Source organism: Megalobrama amblycephala, linkage group LG3, assembly GCF_018812025.1.
Source record: "Megalobrama amblycephala isolate DHTTF-2021 linkage group LG3, ASM1881202v1, whole genome shotgun sequence".
NCBI lineage: Eukaryota > Metazoa > Chordata > Actinopteri > Cypriniformes > Xenocyprididae > Megalobrama > Megalobrama amblycephala.
Genome location: NC_063046.1, coordinates 32888095 through 32909837, shown reverse-complemented (window position 1 = coordinate 32909837; position 21743 = coordinate 32888095). Strand labels below are relative to the sequence as shown.

At 38.4% G+C, this 21743-nt stretch overlaps 1 protein-coding gene across 6 annotated transcripts in view; it reads right to left on the bottom strand.

Moving 5' to 3' along the window:
• Positions 1–893: 893 nt before the first annotated feature.
• The window catches only part of si:ch211-186j3.6 (neural-cadherin), a 382700-nt gene continuing 361850 nt past the window's right edge, over positions 894–21743 (bottom strand). For 4 of the 6 annotated variants that reach the window (XM_048185218.1, XM_048185219.1, XM_048185216.1 and 1 more), the window contains 4 exons: positions 16822–17002; positions 11527–11771; positions 3879–4033; positions 894–2863 (listed from right to left, as the gene is read on the bottom strand). In XM_048185218.1, coding sequence (XP_048041175.1) covers positions 2318–2863; positions 3879–4033; positions 11527–11771; positions 16822–17002 — 1127 coding nt within the window. In that variant the 3' untranslated portion in view covers positions 894–2317. Of the gene's footprint in view, positions 2864–3878; positions 4034–4448; positions 4610–11526; positions 11772–16821; positions 17003–21743 lie in introns of those variants that run through there. The other 2 variants (XR_007184217.1, XM_048185220.1) reach the window with 2 other exon arrangements.

Here is a 21743-nt window from a genome sequence, read left to right as displayed (position 1 = left end):
TAATTACAGCTCTGTTTCCATATAAAAATAGGCCACTTATTCAACAAGAGACTTACAGCAGATGAAATTAAAACCCTGCTGTTTCATTTGAATATCGCAGTATTTAACAGTAATGTTCAAGTATCATTGAACAGAAGAAGTCCATTTATTAAGGAAAAAAGTAAAGCAATTTAAAGGATGCAAATACAAAACAGCAAGATACTTTGACCAACTCAAAGAAAGATTAAATACATGGAAAAAAAAACAAAAAAAAAAACAAGCTTTAAACAGAATTAGATTTCTTTTATATATTTTTAAAAAGCAATTCTCTTTTGATATGCACAAATGAAGTAAAAACATTGTTTCACAAAATAGAGTACTGTATATATTCACCACACAAATAAACAGGTGGCCTTGGTTCAAAATCGGAACAGGTTTTGTAAGATAAGGAATTCTGTGATTCAAAGACAGAGTGCTTCATTCATGAAGGCTCTCGCCTCACACTGGATCCTCCCCAATCCCCTTACCAGGATGACTCCAAGTGCCAATCCCGTTGGCCTCTTTCTAACTCTATGAAATAGCAAGCGTTGCACTTCCAGCGATATTTCTTAGCTTTAACTTGAAAACCTTTTTTATACTCTTGTTGCTGCCTTTGGAAATATTGGCACTTTTTGAGATCTGTAATAAGAGTGACGACTTCTCCATCGAGTTTTCCAACTCCCATGATCCTTTGGTTCACAGCATGACAGTGAGCGATCAGTTCACATTAGGATTAGCACTCTGATGTCTTTTAACACACTCCTACTCGCTCCACTCTCTTCAGCCAACCTGTCATGCTCCACATACGGCATTCTCCGAAAAAAAATAAATAAAAAAATAACTGAAATGATAAAAGGAGGGCAAAAAACATTGCCTTAAAACGCATAAAATACAAGGTTGGCATTTGAGGCCTCACGGGGGGAGACATTTAGTTATTCCATTTGCACACACAAGCTTGCCTTGCCTTTTCTTCACCCCATGTAGCCTCACCACATGCGTTCACAAGCCCATTAAACGTTACATGAGAGGCACTCAGGGTCTGAAATCGCTGGCCCACCACCCCCTGAATGCACCTGGTGCCGAGGCTCATTTCTTCACTGCAGTGCCGAATAATGTGATGGGATACAAGTAGTTATTTATAGTAGAACAGGAAATGACATAAGGATAAGGACGGGTAAGCTGGTTTGATTAATAATAAGATACTTTTGAAAGGAAGGAAACTGGAATGTAAGCTCATTCTGGAGCTGCAAGTTCCTCTAGCGGAGCTCGATATCATGTTTGAGTTGATCACATGGAACAACACACACATTCGTTTGTCTTAATGGCTATCCTTTAGTTTGGCAGACTCTGATTGCTACCACTCAATAAAGCGCGAGAGCCGAGAGAGTTTCCGATAGTTTTCAGCTACAGAAAAGTTCCATCTCATGCCAGCCACTCAGCCTTGTCCCTCAGACACATTTGTATTCCAGCCGTTCCTTAGCTCCTTTTTGGCTTGAAGAGAGGACACAATTTGTATTCCCAAGGAATGTCTCCTAAAATGCCAAACAATAAGGCTGCTTTCTGTTTCATTTTCCTCAGTGTTTTTCACACATCTTCAGTTTTTATTGGTCTTTTTTTCCCGCAGACTGCTTCTTTCATCCTCGCATCCGAGTGAATAGAATCTAAGCGGAGGGCTGAGCAAATAGAGAGAGAAAAAAATCAACACTATCCGAGTTATGATTGATGAACACAAGTGGCCACCCTGACAGAACAAGCGGTGAACTGATTTCAGAAAGCGGCTGATGAAGGAGGAAGACAACCCCCCTTTCTTGTCACATCCGAGCATGGCAGTTTATTTTTCTTGCCGTCTTTCTTTTAGTTAAAAACACATAGACCACACAGACATATAGAATGGAATATCGGGAAAGATCTGAGTGAAGCACGTTCGAGGTGTTCAGCCAGTGTCGCGCACAAAGACAACGAATGGTTCCACTAAAGTCATTGTCATCCGCAAGTCACTTTGATAAAGATGGGCTTAAAAAATTGCCATGACCACAATTTGCTGTGTCCTGGATTAGCATTTCCTGTTTGCCGCTCATTGAGAGTCCCAAATGCCACCCATCTCTGTATGCAGAGGGAGTGTCTCGCACCAAGTAATACATCCAGAGAAAGCCGAAGCGTAGGAATTTTTGGCATAAGAAAAATCCCTCTGGTTTTTAGACAAGTTTTAGTCTAAAACTCCTCCTCTCCTCACGCTGCAGGAACTCCCTCCTCTCCTCCCTCCTCTCCTCACGCTGCAGGAACTCTTCCCGGCAGTTCCTTAGAGGTCGCTGCCCTCTGCCCGCTCATAGAGGGCTTTCAGCTTCTCGAAGCGCGGCCCCCACTCTTTCAAACACTCGTGACCCGCCGCCGTTCCCTCTTCCAGCCCAGCGGAGCTGAAGGAACTCAGTGACCCGGCCAGCGAGCCGCCCCCCTCCGTGGAGAAGACCTGCAGGGAGTCGAAAGGTGCCGTTTCCGGGTGCTGGTCGGCATCACGGATAATTTCACACAGGTAGCGGGCCAGGTCCTGGCTGGAGAACGACAGGCTCTTACGGGCCAGCTGGGCCGCTCGGCTGGGATTTGCGGTCTGCCCTTGAGCCGGAGAGCGGCAGGGGGGCACGTCCCTGCGGATGGTGGTGGCTCCTGAGGATATGGAGGAGGTGGTGGTGGCTGTGCCCGCTCTGGAGGGGGGGTCAGGCTGGCAAAAGTGTTGCTGTTGCTGCTGGGAGGGAGGATGGTGGTGGATGGCCCGCGATCGGCTGTACTGCACCGACTGGGCCGGGCTGGGCTGCAGGGACTTCTGGAGCTCTGCCATGTCATAGGCGTTCTGAAGGAGAGCGGGAGAGAGGAAATTAAACGCATGAAGTGCTGACAAATAACAAGATCATTAGCGTTACATAACGTGCCATTACAGTATACGTTCAGGAACTGGTGTAATAACAAAAGCGTCAGTCACAAAAACTAATAAGCTCACTGACAAAATAAGCCGCTTGTCTGTACTTCCTCATCACGTAATTTATTATCCCCCATAGTGTTAATGGTATTAATCCGGATTCAAGCTGCTAACACTGCGTTCTGATTAACACCTTTGTGCACGTCTTCCTGCACCTGAGAGGAAGAATCCTGACAGACGCAGTGAAGAGCACAGCCCAGCATTACACAGTCAGTCAACACAACAAAACGTGACACTGGTCCCCTTTTCCCATTGAACATCAACATTAATCCCATTCCACGGAGGATGATTCCCCTCGTTATTTAGCGTCGCAGCTCTCGGGGGAGGAAGAAAAACATATAATGCTCCTTGAGGAAAAAATAGACGAAGAGAGGAGGAGGAAGAGAGACAGAGAGGGAGGTGTGGGTGACATGGGTGTGGGTGTAATTGATTACATGATGAGGGAGATGTGTGAAGCTTCATCAGATGGAGAGGATCAGAGCACCACTATGCATCTGATAATCATGTAACAGGATTTTACACATGCAGATATGAGAACGAACGATCCTGCGACACATCTACACCCACATACTTCAGAGAGACCAGAGGAGCAGGCAGTTACCTCTTGTTCGATGTGTTTCTCATAACACAAAGCCACATTTCGAACAAAATAAGTTGTCACACTTTCCCTCGGCACTCAGCGAAGCCACTTGCCATCAGCATCAGAGTGCATGTTTTAAATGTTAGAGGTTGTCATAGAGACAAACTGACATGGGCGCCTGGCTGCAACAGGGCGTCATGACAACCTGCGCAAGTTGTCATAGTAACTTTGAGCACTCGGTTGCCCTCTGCGTTGGATTCTCTGACCTGTGATCTGAAATCAATTTTGAAACAGAAGTCACGCACTCACCTGATCCTCCTCCCCGCCACCCTCCTCGTCGTAGTTGAGCACGTTCTCTCGGATGTCCTCCCAACCGTCGTGGTGCGCAGACACGTGGTATACTCCCTCCTTCAGCCCCTTATAGCTCCGCCAGCGCGTGTACAGGAAAATCCCCAACAGCAGCACTGCGGAGGCACAGGAAGTGGTCGAAAATTACCTCGAGTGCTGATCAAGGATCACTTTAACCTATTACAATTTACAGGAACACTGGCCCTGTTCCCAGATCAGTGTGAATTACTTTTAAGTGAGCTGGGCTGTGAAAGCACATCGCCCGGAGCATCCCTCAGGCCGTGCTTCTCTGGCACTAAAGGTGGCTTGATGTCAACGTTACGACTTGGTAGAGATGGCCTAGATTTGCCACAGATACATTATTTCAGTAAGCGCCGTGGCTCGTGTCAAGTATAGCTCGCTGAATCAATCCTGTTTGGCACCACTCTGACCTTTAGAGTATATTATCTTGCTATCGAATTCCCAGTACACTTCAATCTGCCAACACTCCATTCTCTCTCTCTTTTCGATTCAGATATCTTCTCCATTTACCTTCTTTTGTGTGCTCGCCTTTTGTGCGTTTCATCTCTCTCTCTCGCTCTCTCAATCTTCAGACCTTTTGAGATTTTCTCGTTCCCTTCCTTCTGTTGCTTCCACTTCATTACCTCAGCAGGGATAATATGCATCTTTTGCAACGTGTTTTAAGGTTGACCCTGTAAATAATTCCAGGTTTAGACGTGAGAACCTGACAGAGGCAGAGAAAAGCACTGTGTCTGCTAAAAGGGTCTCGTACTGGCCGTGTTCGAGCTTGACGACTGCTTTTGGATTAATCTAAAGGAAAGCCTCACAGCACAGTTCCACGTGATACCTCTTAACAGACCGAAATGGCACTCAGACACCCTGCAATCTCAATCCTCGCTGATAACTTCGCTACACACAACTGCACATAAAATATCTGCTCTTTTTAAATATTCGTCATGCCTTGTCACCACCAAAGAAAGGCAGATGTTTGGAGCAAAAAGACATTTTTAGTTTAGTTTCGTCTTTGATTAGGTGCAATGAGCTGAGTTCAAGGTTTTAAAGTGAGGGTGGAGAGTCTTTGTAATTGAATGCACCCTTTCTCAAAGCAGTAACTATTAAGTGAAATGTCTCATTTGCAAACAGAAAAGAAGCCTTGGTGAAGGAAGACCATTTCTGTTCTGACACATGGCATGTGTCGCTGCTTAGTTCTGGTGTGTTTTGTCAAGCTTTGTAGAAGACGATGACAAGATGTGCAGAAAGCCATACGGTGTGTGTCTATCCAACTGAGATCATTTGTGAAAAAGACATGTCTTCAGACAACTGTGACATGTGTGATATACAGAACATGTGTAAAAACATGGGAAATAAGAGACAAAAAAATGCTACACTGAATGATTTTTCACATTTGCAAGTTTAAGAGTCTTGCAAGACCATTATTTCACTGTCAGCATGCCCAGGAATGTCTAATGTATGAGAAAAATGCTGAAAATTATATAATTTCATCCCTTATTCACTGCCAAATGTGACTCATTTCATTGACATTTCAGTCTAAAATGGTTGTCTTCATTAATTTGCCTTAAAAAATGGCCAAAAAGTCACTATGCTGCCTCTCAGTCTATTTCAGTCTCCAACAGCGTAACTTTTCGCAGTGATTTTTAAATGCATCTTGTGTGGTTGATATTGAGTGAAAAGCTTCTTCATCTGATTCCAGACAAGCCTTCTGTCTCCTCGCTGCCTGCTTCATCGATCACATGACCCTCCAATCTGACCCCTCAGACCCCTCTCAGGACACCCAAGACCAGCCCGGCATCCTAATCTCAACAGCGAAGATGATAAACACTGCACTTCTGTTTCTGCTTTGGAAATACAACAAAACTCAAATTCTGAAGATTACAGATTCCCAGCTAGAAATTTGTAATGTTCTGGGAATGTTTTCAGCAGCAAGTTTTATTTTTGTTCCCAGAATGTTCTGCTTAAAGGTAGGAAAACATTCTCTAAAAACATTCTAAAAATGTTTAATGATAACATTGATAGAACATTATCACCTAACATTCTTATGAAGTGTTTAGCTGAAAGCTTTCCATTGGCTGCTGGATGTGGACTCAAATGTTGCTTAGACTTCAAATTTTGGTTGAAAGTGAAAACCCAACCTTTGTTTGACATCAAGCTCCAACATTATTAAGCAACTCAAAAAACAGCATTACCAGCTTCACTTAAACCAGATTGACTTTATCTCTGTAGTGTACAAAAGTTCTTGTTGAGAATGAAAAGATGTTTAGATGTTGATGTTTTATTCAAAATAATAGTTAGGTTTGCTGTCACCATTATAGAGATAAGTGTTTGCTTTAGTTGGGCAGTTTGACCTGAGATTGAAATGTTAGTTTTTGATTGGCTGTTATAACCGTGTTTCTTGTGTAAAGAACAGCCAAAATAATTGTGATCAGATGATTTTGATGGTAAATATATATATAGATCATCATAGTGGTCTGATCAACTGGTCTCATCCAAAGTCTAATTTATGTTATTTCATATTTTTGATTGTGCTGATATTTTTCTACAGCATGACAACCAGCAGTGTTTTAATCAAATAATCTGCAAATTTTTCTTCAAAAAAAACCCCCACTGTACACAAACAATTTTGAACTACTGAGCCACTTAAACACACAGAGACATCAAGAATCAGCATGTGAATCTCAACAATGGTGACACGCTTCATGCCGCAATGCATTCTGGGAGCCATGGATGAGTTTTGTATGAGGCACCCAGAATGCATTTCTGCATGAAGCATGTCACCATTGTTGAGATTCATACGCTGATTCTTGATGTTTGAGTGTGTCTCAATGCTGGAGGAATTTACAGTTTTTGTGCATGTTTCTTATTTTAATAATTGATATTATCTGATTTAAAAACGCTGATAGATCCAATACTATAATCACAGAGTTGTTATAACAAATAATGTGAAATTCATACCATGGATTAAATTGGGTGAAGTCAGATTATCAAACCTCTATGTGATGATAAAACGTTATCATCAACAAATAGCTAACATTATCTGAACATCTTTTCTATTGCTGTACATGCCATAATAAGCAGTTACAGCAACCAAAGAAAAACTAACATGATAAAGTTGTCGAACTACCCAACTAATGCAAACACCAGTCTCCGTGATGGTGACATCAAACCAAACTATTACTTTCAAATGACATCGGCATTTAAAACTCTTTTTATCTCAATAAGAACTTTTATACACATATGACAGAAATAAAATCAACCTGGTTTGTAATGTGAAGCTGGTAATGCTGTTTTTGGAGTTGTTTAATGACATTGGAGCTTGACATAAAAACAATTTTGTGTTTAGACATCTACCTGATTTTCATTTCCGATCAAAATTTGACGTCTAGGGGTGACGTTGGAGTCCACATCCAGTGCCCGATGGGAAACTTCCCTCTAAAAAGTTATAAGGATGTTAGGGGATAATGTTCTAACAATGCTATCACAAAACATTTTTACAATGTTTTTAAATAATGTTATCCTACCTTTTTAGGAGAATATTCTGGGAAAAAAAATAAAACTTGCCGCTGAAAACATTACCAGAACATAGCATAATGTTCTCAAAACATTCTTATAACAATAACATTTCTAGCTAGGTTACCTTTAACCAGTGGAGATTTTTCCCTTCTTTAATCACTTCACAGATAGCAAAGAGTGAATAGAGGTTTTTAAACATCTAGGTTTCTGATAAACACAGAAACAAAACATGTTAATGATGATTTCTCATGGTCATTAAATGTATTGTGTTTCTCAAGGAAAACACACTAAATCAATGCCTGGGCAAAGCATTTAGTCTTATTAAATGAAACAAATTGATCATCCATTTAATGTATGTGATTATTAATTTAACAGCATTGACGCTCTCTGAAAAAAGCCCTGGATTTCTTTCACAAAACAGGAAAGCACAGAATGAGAAAGCAGGGAAAGCGAGAGGTAGAGAACAAAAAAAACAGTGGGTACTAAAAATTAGTTATAGTAACTTACAGTAACTATATATCAGCTAACTCTGATTGGAGTATTAGTAAACTGTCTGCTTCATTTCTGCCTACACTTTATTTTGATGTTCCCCCAACAGACATTCTGCTGACTACGTGTATAAGTAACTTTGCAAGTACATGTCAACTTATTCTACTATCCCAAAACATAACACCTAACCTTAACCTAACAGTCGACTCTCTAATGAGAGTTAGTTGACATTTAGTTGCAAAGTTACTTATAATTAGTAGAGTGTCTAAAGTGGATCATCAGAAAAAAAGTGTAACCGTAATTTGTAATAATGATTGTGCTACATATCATAATTATGCGTCACTTTGACAAAGTGGGTTGTAAATGTTCTGTCATGTTCTATTTTTATATGCCAGTAAAAACAGAAAAACTGTGTGCTAAGAGTGACAGGTGTGACAGTCTTTCTCATCACACCTGAGACAAATTAGTAAAGGTTGAAAATGCAATCCAACTAAAGAACATCCAGACCTGGATCCGAAAACAAAACACCTTATACAAAACCTTACTTCACACTCACAATTCAGGTCCATATGTCAGTAACCCATCTCTGGAAAGAAGCAGACACTCTTCACCTTTAAATGCTTCAAATCAGTATGAGCATATGACATCGACTGCTATCCTCACAAGGAATAATCTACACATACCAGATAAAGATAACAAAGGTTACATATTATCGCATACCGTTTCATTTTATTTCCCTCTCCCATCCACAAACACACACACACACACAGCACTCAGTTTTGCAGCTCACCACTGCTTGGCACCAAATGCCCTGGAGCCTTAACAGAAGATCAAAAAAAAAAAAAAAAAAAAATCCAGCATGTTTGCACTGACATGACTGCATGTGTAAATGGGTCTGGGTTTGCCTACATTATGGACCAACTGTCCCCACAATGGTGGCAAAACCTGAACTCATCCGTCTGTCCCCAGGAAAACAACTAATAAAGATGATATCTTAATGAACATATAAAATATGTAAAAAGCTTTGTGTGACCATTAGTTTTAGAAGAAGAGACAAAAATAAATACAGTATCATTAGCTCAACATAAAAACCACAGAAGCTAATGAAAGGTTTTGATGTATGCGTGTTTTCGCCATTCTCTCTTGGGGGAAAAGAAAAAAAAAAACAGACATTGCTCATCTGCATCTTAAACTGTTCATCTTCAAAATTTATCTTCAAATTATCCTCATAAATCTCTGCACAACACATCAACACAAAAGGGAAATTAGTTAGTTTATGTTTTTAGTTAGATTTGAATACTGGACTGTAATTTCAAATATAAAATGTAAAACACACAACGCAAGGTCACAGCAATCAATTTGCTGTGAGTAATTTGATGGTACCGAGGTAATTTGGGTTAACAAATTGCACTCAGTATTTAAGACATAACACTTTCTTACATTAAAACACGGTAGCTGGATTCATTAAGTGGCTAATTAAACAAATGGCTTGCATTATGACTTTTCTTCAAACTGTGGTTAAAATACTAATGAGAGATCATTCTCCTTTACTGTGAAAAAAATAAAATAAAAAATACTGTAATTATCCCTTTTATGATTTGATAGTATATCTGTATGGATTTCAGATGCTTTACTAGTCTCACAAAAAGTCCATGCTCTATCATGTCAGATCTGTGCTTTTAAACACCCAAAATGACAACTGAAATTGTAGACACTTTATGGCAGAACATGCTGCCATATCATTAAATGGTTGATGATTAATAGGAAAATTAATATGTGAAAATGAAAAATAAAAGCACAGTCTAATCACATTTGGTTGAATGAAAAAATAAAAAAGTCCTGAGATCTAAATGTAGGTATAAAAAGAACGTGTGGGGCATATTTTTAATCTCGGAGCAGATATCAGCAAAATGCATGAAAAATAAGGATGGAGATACTGACACTTTACTGGGAGTCTCTTAACTGAAATAAACTTTTTCACACAGACATTAAAAAGGATCCCATGAGAGTCACAAAGTGCTAGAGATTGTCAAAGAGCACTCTAAGCTATAATTATTCAAGTCCATCTTTTGAAGTTATGATGGGTGGTTATTCCCGCAGGTAAGCATCTACACTGTGTGAATGTCAAATCTGTAAATCAGCTTTGCTGTAGAAAGATAGGCTACTTGACAATCCAGGTGTAATAGAGGACAAGTGATCCCTCTCCACAGTGTGGAACCAGAAAAACAAGGAGCAATATGTTTATAAATATGTGTATAAATAATATATTATTGAGGTTCTAAAAAAACAGCATGATATATATACTGTATATAGAGGTAAGATTTTTTTTCAGTCTTCAGAGGTAATTGCATACTTTGTCTCTCAAAAGTAGCATTCAGAGGAACAATCCAAAATCCCTTTTCGTCTGTTCAGAGCCATCTCACTGCAGTATTATCTGTTCCTGGAGCTTAACGGATGGACCTTTGCTGTTCCTGTAGTGATATGTTAGTCAGCAGGGGCGCTGTTTTCAGCAGGGAAGAGTGAGTCGTGGCTTGATAGGTGGAGGTGTAGTGTTAGCACGATGTGCTAAACCTATTAACTGCCTTACCGGCAGAAAAAAAATCTTTCATATTGCAGAGAGCACTTGAACCATATTTTTTGCCACTCGTCTGTACTTGGAATCGTTCCAAACCGTGAAGTGAAGATGAAAAAACACAAAGGAAGTGGGGGGATAAAAACCTTACTGGCTACTTAAATTCAGTCGAGGACTGTCGGGACCATTGAAATTCAGCCCAAAACCCTAGTGCATTGATCTCAATTTCCAGCCCGGCTTGGGTAAACAGCACAATGTGTGCCTACAAATCAAGTAATTAACACTTTAAAAAGCAACTGAAGCTGAGAATGAATAAGGTCATGTCAAATCTATAATGGAACGAAACTGCGAGAGGAGGAAAAAGATTGTTTGGTTCCCTTTAGCCTCGAGCGTAGCCATGCAGGCAGATGAGGACGACAGAATGAAGGGAGTTAATATGAGTTCCAGCAGTCATGATCATTGATTATGTAGACTGTGTTCTTTACCGCTGTCAGACAACGCGAGAAAAATGCAACACATGGGAACATGAAACTTTGGCATATGCAAGAAATATATACATATGCCAAACTCTACATGGGAAAAACGGGAAAAGTCATATGAATAAATACATCTCAATAATCACAAGGCAAGAATATTGAAGTGCCAACCATCAAAATAGGTTTTAAAAATACATGAGGTTCAGCAGAGGAAGAGCACAGTTAATATTTATGTGACAAACAACGGGCTGATGCATTAATTTAAGGCTTCTACTGAAACTAACAACTGGTGTGTTGACTGTGAGAGACATTATGATTAAAACTGCAAAATTCACCAAAATTTATTTTGATTAGGTCACTCTTAATGCAACAACCTGCATTTATCAATGTAGCAACACCACTTAAGCATTTGCATTATTATGATAATTAATATTATACCCATATCACTAATTAAGATACAGGCTATGTTAAATAACGGAGGGCTGTAACGACATGAGGGGGAGTAAATTATGAGATTTTAAGAGCACATGCTGAAGATAGGTACCTAGTAGGGCCATAAAGCAGATGCATATGGCGAAGAGGGAGCTGAAACTGAGACCCACGTCATCTCTGTAGATGGCCAGCGTCACTTCGCAGTGCCGACCACGGTAACCCTCTGGACAGTGGCATGTGAATTTGGAGGGAGACTGTGCCACACATGTGCCCCTGTGACATGGGCGGCTGGCACAGAGCGTGTACACACAGAATTTGCCAGTGGAATTCGCTTTGACCATGTGACCTGGGGGACACCTGTGATTGGAGGAGACAAAAAGGGTTGAAACATCAATCAAACGGTAATATATTAAAGGGTTAGTTTACCCCAAAATGAAAATTCTGTCATTAATTACTCATTCTCATCCTCATGTCATTCCACACCTTCATCATCTTCAGAACACAAATGAAGATATTTTTGATAAAATCCGATGGCTCAGTGAGGCCTCCATTGCCAACTCTTTCAGATGCCCAGAAAGCTACTAAAGACATATTTAAAACAGTTCATGTGACTACAGTGGTTCAACCTTAATGTTATGAAGCGACGAGAATACTTTTTGTGCACCAAAAAAAACAAATAACGACTTTATTCAACAATATCTAGTGATGGACGATTTCAAAACACTGCTTCATGAAGCTTTGAAGCTTTACGAACCTTTTGTTTTGAATCAGTGGTTCAGAGCGTGTATAAAACTGCCAAAGTCACGGCCCCCAGTGGTGAATCACTGAAATTTCGAAACACTTATGACGTAACGAAGCCTTGTTTACTGAAATCACGTGACTTTGGCAGTTTGATACACACTCAAAGTCTTTATTTTGTTTTTTTAGTGCACAAAAAGTATTCTCGTCACTTCTTAACATTAAGGTTGAACCACTGTGGTCACATGAACTGTTTTAAATATAACTTTAGTACCTTTCTGGGCATTGAAAGTATAATTATCTTGCTGGTAATGGAGGCCTCACTGAGCCATCGGATTTTATCAAAAATATCTTAATTAGTGTTCCGAAGATGAGTGAAGGTCTTACGGGTGTAGAATGACATGAGGGTGAGTAATTACTCACATTATTTTAATTTTTGGGTGACCCTTTAACATGTAACATTAAAAAGAGATTGAAGGGTTCAGTATTTTATAGATTCAGGTTTGGAACAACAAGAGGGTAAGTAAATTTAAAGCTGCTGTAGGTAACTTTTGTAAAAAAATTTTTTTACATATTTGTTAAACCTGACATTATGTCCTGACAGTAGAATATGAGACAGATAATCTGTGAAAAAATCAAGCTCCTCTGGCTCCTCCCAGTGGTCCTATTGCCATTTGCAGAAATGCACCGCTCCCGGTAAGAAACAACCAATCAGAGCCAGGAGGAGTGTCTTAGCAGTGTCAATCAATCAAGCTCGCGTGCGCGCTGATCTCACCCCTCCCATGCACAGCGCCAGCGCATACAGGCTTCAAGATTACCGGTGTGCCGCAGCTTTGCTTATGGCGGAAAAACAATCCAAACTGCCAATTCCTCGAGTGGCACCTGCTCATAAAATAAAGACGGGTAAACGGAAAAAGACAGATGACGATGATAAAAAAGCCAAAAAGAAAGAATTAGATAGAGCCCGAAATAAAACGAGGGTAAATATCGGAGCGGCTTTTCCGAGGTGGAGGGAGCTACGTGTCCTGAAAGGATTAAAAACCGATGCAGAGTTAGCCACATTTCTGCTTGACAAGTAAGTATACCTGCTTGATTTGTTTAATTTTTTAAGAACTACACAACTAAGATAATTTCAAAACAGGACTGACAAATTATGTATGGCATGGTTTCTTGTAGATTTCAGGGTGGTCCTTTGCATATAACATCGTTTTATTTCGCCATAAACAAAGCTGCGGCACACCGGTAATCTTGAATTTGACGCCTGTACACTGTGCATGACAGGAGTGTGATCAGCGCGCACGCGAGCTTGATTGATTGACACTGCTAAGACACTCCTCCTGGCTCTGATTGGTTGTTTCTTACCGGGAGCGGTGTATTTCTGCAAATGGCAATAGGACCACTGGGAGGAGCCAGAGGAGCTTGATTTTTTCACAGATTATCTGTCTCATATTCTACTGTCAGGACATAATGTCAGGTTTAACAAATATGTAAAAAAAAAATGTTTTACAAAAGTTACCTACAGCAGCTTTAACTGTAGGTTAACTGTCATTTTAATTATAGTGTACATTTCTTTCTAATGTTGCAATACTGAAAAACATGTTTAGAAACCATTTAAAATTATTTAAAGAATTGTGTTTGGTACTGCTAGTGTTGCAGAAATTAGAGGACATTGGCCAATAACATTTATTATTATTATTATTATTATTACTAACTGATTTATTTGACTAATTTTCCAATGTCTTTTATGTCTTTTATTTTGTTTGATGGTGCTAGTGGAAATGAAAGGACATTGGTCAATAGAAAAGGGATTTTTTTTTTTTTTTTTTTTTTGGTATATCTAGAAATGATATAAAAATTGGACAACCACAATGAATGTGAAACCACTTACAGTGAGCTGGTATATTTAAAACCCTGTGTGAATACAATAAGCTTAAGATCACACATACAAAATTTTTTTGCCCTGGAGATCAATGTAGAACAGACGGATCGCTGAAAGAATTCAAAATTTGACTGAATATGTGACAAAACAATCTTACAGTACTCTAAAAATCTCAAGGGAAAACACACACATACACAGTGCGGAAACTCAAAGTGACCTGCACAGAGCATGCTTATCAAACTGATTAGAACAAGAATAGGGCAGCCTGCCGGCAAGTCAGAGGCAATACCTGTAGACAAACAACAAAATGCAATCAAAGACACGATCAACTACAGAGCAGCTGCACAGCTCTCACAGCCAGAGAGGACAGTGGACAGGTCTGGGGAGAAGAGCGGCCCACAGACATCATACCTGTATCCGCCTTCAACTGAGGTATGTTTACACACAACCCCAGGGCCAAAGTGCATAAGGCTTGGCTAAGTAGAGTCCCTACTGTGTGTGTTTGTGTGTCCTACATTGAGGAGATTAAAGAGGATTTTTATTCAAACTAACCAATGTAACATTAAAACAACAACAACAAAATGCATTAAATCATGGAATCTATTTACTGGGTCATTCTACAGAAACGTCCACTTTTCTGTCCCTAGACTTTACAGAAATATTACACTTAAAAAACACTTTAGGATTACAATTTTTTTATATTTTAATATGAAACAATATGTTATTTGAACAATGAAACCTTGTTGAGCCATCAATGTGGCAATATTTGTTTTTTAATTAATTATAAAAATTCCAAGCGCCACAGAAGTGCTCGTCCCCACAGTCATGTACAGAGGGAAAGTGCTTTATTTTGAGCTCACAAACAGGTTTTTCTACCATTTCAAATACAATAATGTATGCGTAACTATCAAATATATAATGTAAATGACATAAAAAAACCAAATGCTAAATAAATATTATAACATTTTTAATGAATGTAGTTGTCCCCTGGTGTTGTGTCACTGGTGTTACCTTTAACAAAAATCTCTTATTTTGAAAGAAAAAATCACACTGATGACATCACTTGACTTCCTTCTTTCTATTTCCTGAATCAATGAAGAAAGGCCAATGGAAAGTCCACTATCTCTTTTCAGTTATCAGATATTTTAATTATAAAATCATATTTTCATATGAAGCTTTTAGTTGAAGTCACTGGTGTGACCTACTTTATTGCTAGGGAATTTTAAAAAACTAGAATACAAATGGATTAAATTACTTGATTTAGTGAATATATCATAATTTACAACATGGGGATTGATTCCTTGCAGCAGCCATTTTGTAAAATGCATTTTTCATGAAAAATGTCACTGGTGTTACTGTCACTGGTGTTACCTTTTTATGAAAATATCACTGGTGGTACCGTCACTGGTGTTACCCGTTTTTAGATAAAATTTATTTAAAGCTATTCATTTAGTTATTTTGCATAAAAAAAGCACTAAGATTACATGATTCTAACTTTTCTTTCTCATTGTTAATCCTCCTTTGGTCAGATATGGCTAAATTAAGGGGATTTGGCTAAATTCAGTGCAGGGACTTTACAGACAGTTTTAAAATGTTGTTTATAATCTTTTACTGACTGCTTTCACTAAGTGTCAATGACAGTCTTTTATTGTACACCAAATGTAAAAATTTAGTCCAAACTACTTAATTATAATTGAAAAATTAAGGATCTTTGGTCCTATGTATACGTCACTGGTGATTCATTGTGTCACTGGTGTTACTGTTTTTTGTCTGTCACATTAAATAAAATGTCATATGTGACATGATAATAATTTTACATTCATTGAATTCTGCTACACTCAAGAATTAAGATGTAAAGGATTGTATCATTACTTGTTTATTATTGTTTTTCAAATATTTTTATTGTTATAGCAAATACATGGTTGCGCAATTGAATTAACATCATTCAATCACACTTTTAACAAACCTGATTAAAATAAATAACACACAATCTCCTTATTTTTTGCATTATCATTATTATTCTGTAACTCTGACTGCATGTGCTGAAAAAAAATGAGAAATAATTTCATAAAAATGTTTAAAAATGCCAGAGAAGTAAGGTAACACCAGTGACAAAAAGAGGGGACATGCAGTTTTTAAATAAATGTACAAAAAAATAAAAAATCATTAAGCTGTCATTTATGTGTATTCATAAAGTCCAAGTGTAATATAATAATGTGGTCTAAGTTTAAATGTTAAAAAAAGAAATAAATTTTAAGACATTTTGTCATACCAAAAGTGGACGTTTCTGTAGAATGACCCTACTACACCTTCATCAATTTTAATTTTATTCAGGGTTATTATAGTTAAGTAAAACTAAAGCAATAAATTAAATTCTTGATATATATATATATATATATATATATACAGTCAAACCAAAATTTATTCAGACATTTCATTCATTACAGTTCCACTATATATTCACTATAGTTTAAAAAAATGGTAATAAAATATGACAAGATCTCAGAGTTAAACTGTGTCAGAAAATGTTTTATCTTAATTATGTCAGAAAACACTTAAGCAAAACATGGTCAGGTCAAAGTGTCTGATTAATTTTTGGTTCCAAATTTTTTATCAATTTTACTGGTAGTCCACTGTATGAAGAATTTTTGGGTATAATATGTCACAGTTCATTTTATTTTGCTATCCTCACTTACATAAATGAACTATAGTGTCCTGCACCCACTAGTAAAAATATATATCAAAAATATCTGAATAATTTTTGGTTTGACTGTATGAGTATCTGTTTACCTGCATTCATGGATTCTCCACAGGTCCACACAGGTAAAGGGGGGGTTACATTGGTTTTTCCGGCAGGAGTCGGAGGAACAACCCAGAGACACACCCTGAGAGCTGACCACCGACACCCCCTCTCTGCCCTGACCGTCCAGAGGAATAAACCGCCCATTGAGCCTCAGGTCCCGCATACAGCCTGTGCCAATGAGGAAAAACAAAACAAAAACACAAAGCCAATATGTTTCATGTTTCAGTACAAATATAGCATAATGGGTGAATCCTCCTCTTACACCTGTGTTTCTCAGACTGGCAGCCCACCACATTCTAATTTGTCCCGCCACAGTCTCAAAATGAAATGGAAATTAGGCTTGTCGCGATATTTAAATAGCCGTCTGATAACTGCGCTCTTTCATACGGCAAAAGTGGGAGTCATAGAGCAAAAGAAATAGACTAGCACCAATTAAGTTTTCGTGCACTATATTCAAACTCATCTGAAGCCATTTCATACCTTCATGTGAGGGACAGAAGAATATGTTCGTTAAATTCAGGGTTGCCAGGTCCCAGAAAAATTTCCAGCCCAAAGCTTACTCAAAACCCGCCCAAAAAGAATGAAAACTAGCCCAATTTCCCCCTGCCCCATCTAATCATAGCTGACAGCTGCGTTATTCTCATAATGCGCCTGGCATTATGACCAGAAATATTATGACAATATTATTTTTCCATATCATATGATATAGATATTTATCACGAATCACGATATTTACCATTAATGGGGAATGATAAGCTCTCCACATGTTTGTTAGACCTTGAGAATGAATGTAAACATAACTTGTTTGTTCACAATTGAACTGCATTAAGCCACCTTTAAATTTAGGACCCCATTAAATCTATTTTATTTTCCCTGTGTTTTTATGATTTAATACATACAAAAATTTGCCATCAACAAAAGTGTACTGAAATTAATTAATACAACTGTAACAATTAATTGTCAATTAATCAATCTTAAATGAAAATATTACAATTAATTTACAACAAAACATTGCATTTTTTTTTTTTTTGTCAAATTTTGCTGCACGACAGATCTGTTTGATATTAAAACATGGATGAAAAATATCTTGGTTGTATGATATTCCTTACCAACAATGTATGTAATATTATTATTACTTTGAGCAGTACATTTTACTATATCATGGTAATATATTTCTGTAAAAATTTCGTCCAAGTTAAAGCAAACTTTTATTTTGACGTTATTTTTTTTGTTTTTTGTTTTTTCAAATGAAACGGTGAAAAAAAAATCTCTGAAGTGCCCCAGAACAGTTCTTGAGATAAAGTTCATGTGTTCATGTCCTCATATATTCAGAAGACAGATGTTGAAAACGTAAGCGTCAGGTATGTTTGAGTTTGTGCACATTAGTAGACGAACTACGCTGTTCATTCACACAGACTCACAAAACATGCAAACTTTTAAGCGACATACCATTTGACTGGATATTGTCGCGTTCATTTCTGCTGTGTGAAGGCCTTGAAATCTCTGCTGTTGGTGAAACTCACGTAATAATTTGAGGTGACATTAAACGTACCCCCATACCGTCTCTCCTCCGTCCTTGGATTGCCAGGTATCCATTTCAAGCATTCAATACATTATTAAAATGATACATTTTCCTTTGTATTAAACTTTTTTTTGCGGCCGCTGTACATTATAAAATTAGCCCAAAAAACCGCAACCCGCAGCTCTGTAATTTTTCCCGCAACTGCATTTTCAAAATAGCCCAATTGTGCCGGAAAACCGCGTCCCGAAACTCGTCTTCCCTCCGCTGCAGCTGTCAATCATTCTCTGGCCAGCACTCACAGCGCGTCGCGTTCGGTAACGACAGTCAGCAGCACGCACGATAAAACGCTCCAATATAATATATTTCCATTATAATACTTGATATGTAGATAAAGGACTGTGGATTTGCATTTAATGACTTTATCTTGCTGGAGTTTATTGCTGTGTCTGAACGATGTCATCATACTGACTACAGGGTGTCTGTTAGATCGCACAACACAAGGATTATGAATTTGCGTCACACGCACGATAACTGGAATTTAAAAGTGAGAAGAAACATATGATTAATAAACTGTTAGATGCAGATATACCATAGACTGTAAAAAAAAATATGGACGTAGCGTCCGTGACGTCACCCATAGAGTTCTGAACAGCAGTTTTTTTGACGCCTAAATGAGGCCGCGGCCATCTTAGCTGCGCGTCACCGCACGTCACTCCCGGATAACTGAAAATGGGCAAAGAGGCGGGGAGGTGGTTTGAGCTGATATGACTGGTTGCTGAAACCACGCCCGCCTAGCTCGACGTGACCATGTTAGCAGCAAAGGAGCTATATATCTATCTAAGATACGATCTAAAATATTAATGAAGATAAGTTTTATCATCAGAACGTTCTAAAGGTTTACTGTCAATCTACGGTGTTTTTTAAGATATAGATGCTCCAACACCAGTAGTGTTGGTTGTGCAAATAACAACATGGAAAATCAAATGGGACTTCATACCTTTATAATGAAATAGAGATCGCGAGATGAATCCAATCCGTGGCACTTGGGTAAAATATGAATGTCCATTGCAAAACAAAAAAACGTCACATTTCTTCTGAATGATCTGCTCTCTGTCATCCATCTTCAAGAAAGGATGCAATCTGAGCAGCGATCGTATCTAACAAACAAATGAGCCCGTGTCCAAAGTATATTTTTTTCAAAATAGTGCAGCAGTTTTAGTTATAATATCCAAGCAGTGCTGTCGGATTTTGATATCCTCCCGCCATTGTCATTGCAGTAAATCTCACAACCAAAACTTTCAGCCAATGCCACGATCCAACAACGTGTGTTCTGTGTCTCTTCCCCATGCATGCACATCTACACAGACACACATCAGTCTCGAATATTATGCAGCAAGCCATATTTTATAATTGTATAAAATAATCGAGCACAAATACGGCTGAGATGCCAAATTCAGCGGCATCTGAGGTAAAGTGACGGCTCACAGACAGCAGCGCAATCCACCTGTCACTCAAGTGACCACGCCCTTAATTATGCAGAACTTTAAGGCTTAATATAATTTAAACGGATAAGTTATAAAAAAATTCACCCCCCTCAGAGTTGTCATGAAGGGCAAAAATAGCAGTATAGACCAAAACCACAATTTGAACTAACTTGTAAACATGTTTTTTTCTGCTATAAACTTGGCCAATTTAACATGGGACTCTATGAGATTCTGCTCTCTTTTGGAGCCTGTCCCTAGCGGCCAGTCGACGAATCGCAGTTTAAATTACTTCCGTATTGGCTTCACGAGAGAAAGGGGGAGGTTGCCGCTTGAGATATACACAGGGATTCTCTTTGTGCCGTGAACTTTTCAATGCGCAGCCCAACTGCGCGCTCTGACTCCACATTGCGTCAAGCACATCATTCTGCACCCAGGATGCGCATAAGCGGTTTGTTATGGCGGCATTTTAATGCCATTAATGACCGAGCGCACAATTGATGCTTGCGCGTGCAGTAAATCACTTCCGCGAGAGGATAACAGATCTGCACGCGAGGAAACGGAGCCCGCGAGCTCATTTTAAACCCGCGCGCGCGCATGACATCTCCTCTGCGCGCAGATCAAGCCCTCGCGTGCTCGGACAAGACTCGCAGCACGCGCGTCATCATTCCCCACACTCGCGCTCAATCTTCTATTTCGCTCGCGCGAACACTTGATTTTTGTCAGTCGTGGGGCGGGACTTTACTTATTTCAGTGTAAGCTCAAATGTCATTGGTCAATTCAGTTTTTCCAGAAGTCTGTTTTGATTGGACGTCTGTTGTAAAACGATTAGACATGGCTTCATCAATGGACCAGATGCAAGTGAGTTAAACTTTATTTATTAACTGATTGATTGCATTATTATTATAATATGGCCTACCATATACATTAACTTGATTTATTATTATTTTTATGGAGCTGTAGCTGCTGGGGAAATAAGAGAACACATTTTATATTTGCTGTAGTTCACCGCTACATTACCACTATACTTCCACTAAACAGTATCTGTTTACCCAGCCAAAATTATATCAGTTCTGAGAACTACAGAAATGTCAAAAGTGTCAATTAAATAGTTGTAACTATGATTCTAAATCCAGAATTGCTTCATGTTGCTTTGGATGAAAGATACATCACTTGTTCATATCAGCAAGAGTTGTTGTGTAAGCTTTTTGTTATCATTCTTTGTCAGTTTAATATATTATCAGGTTAATATATTTTCCATTAAATACAGTATAAAATGGTTTCAGCATTTCACTCTGTTGAAAGGTTGCAGTTAAAGTTAAGATACAGTACACAGTATGAATGATCATACCCCCCGAAACCCAATTTAGAAATCTTTATATCTAAGACATATTTCGTTTTTTTGTTGTTGTTTTTGTATACTATCATGGGTAAACAGATACTGTTTAGTGGAAGTATATAATGTAGCGGGGAACTACTATGTGTTCTCATTTTTCCCCAGCAGCTACAGCTCCATAAAAATAATAAATCAAGTTAATATAGTATCTATCTAATAAGGACATATAATAATAATAATGCAATCAATAAGTCAATAAATAAAGTTTAACTCACTTGCATAGTAATAGTAAATACTATAGTGTTTTGGACCATACTATAGTAAAGTGTAGTATACTGTATACATTATACTATTTACAACACTTTGTTAATGAATGCTTCAGTATACAGTGTATTAACTATGATGAACTGATAAACTGTAATAAATACTGTATAGGCTACTTTAGTTTTTACTACAGTAAACTCTAGTGTATATTGTAGTAATATACCCTATAGTTGTAGAAAACTATAGTATTTGGGTAATTTGTTTATATTACCCTCAACAACTATAGAATTACCACAGCAAATAAAA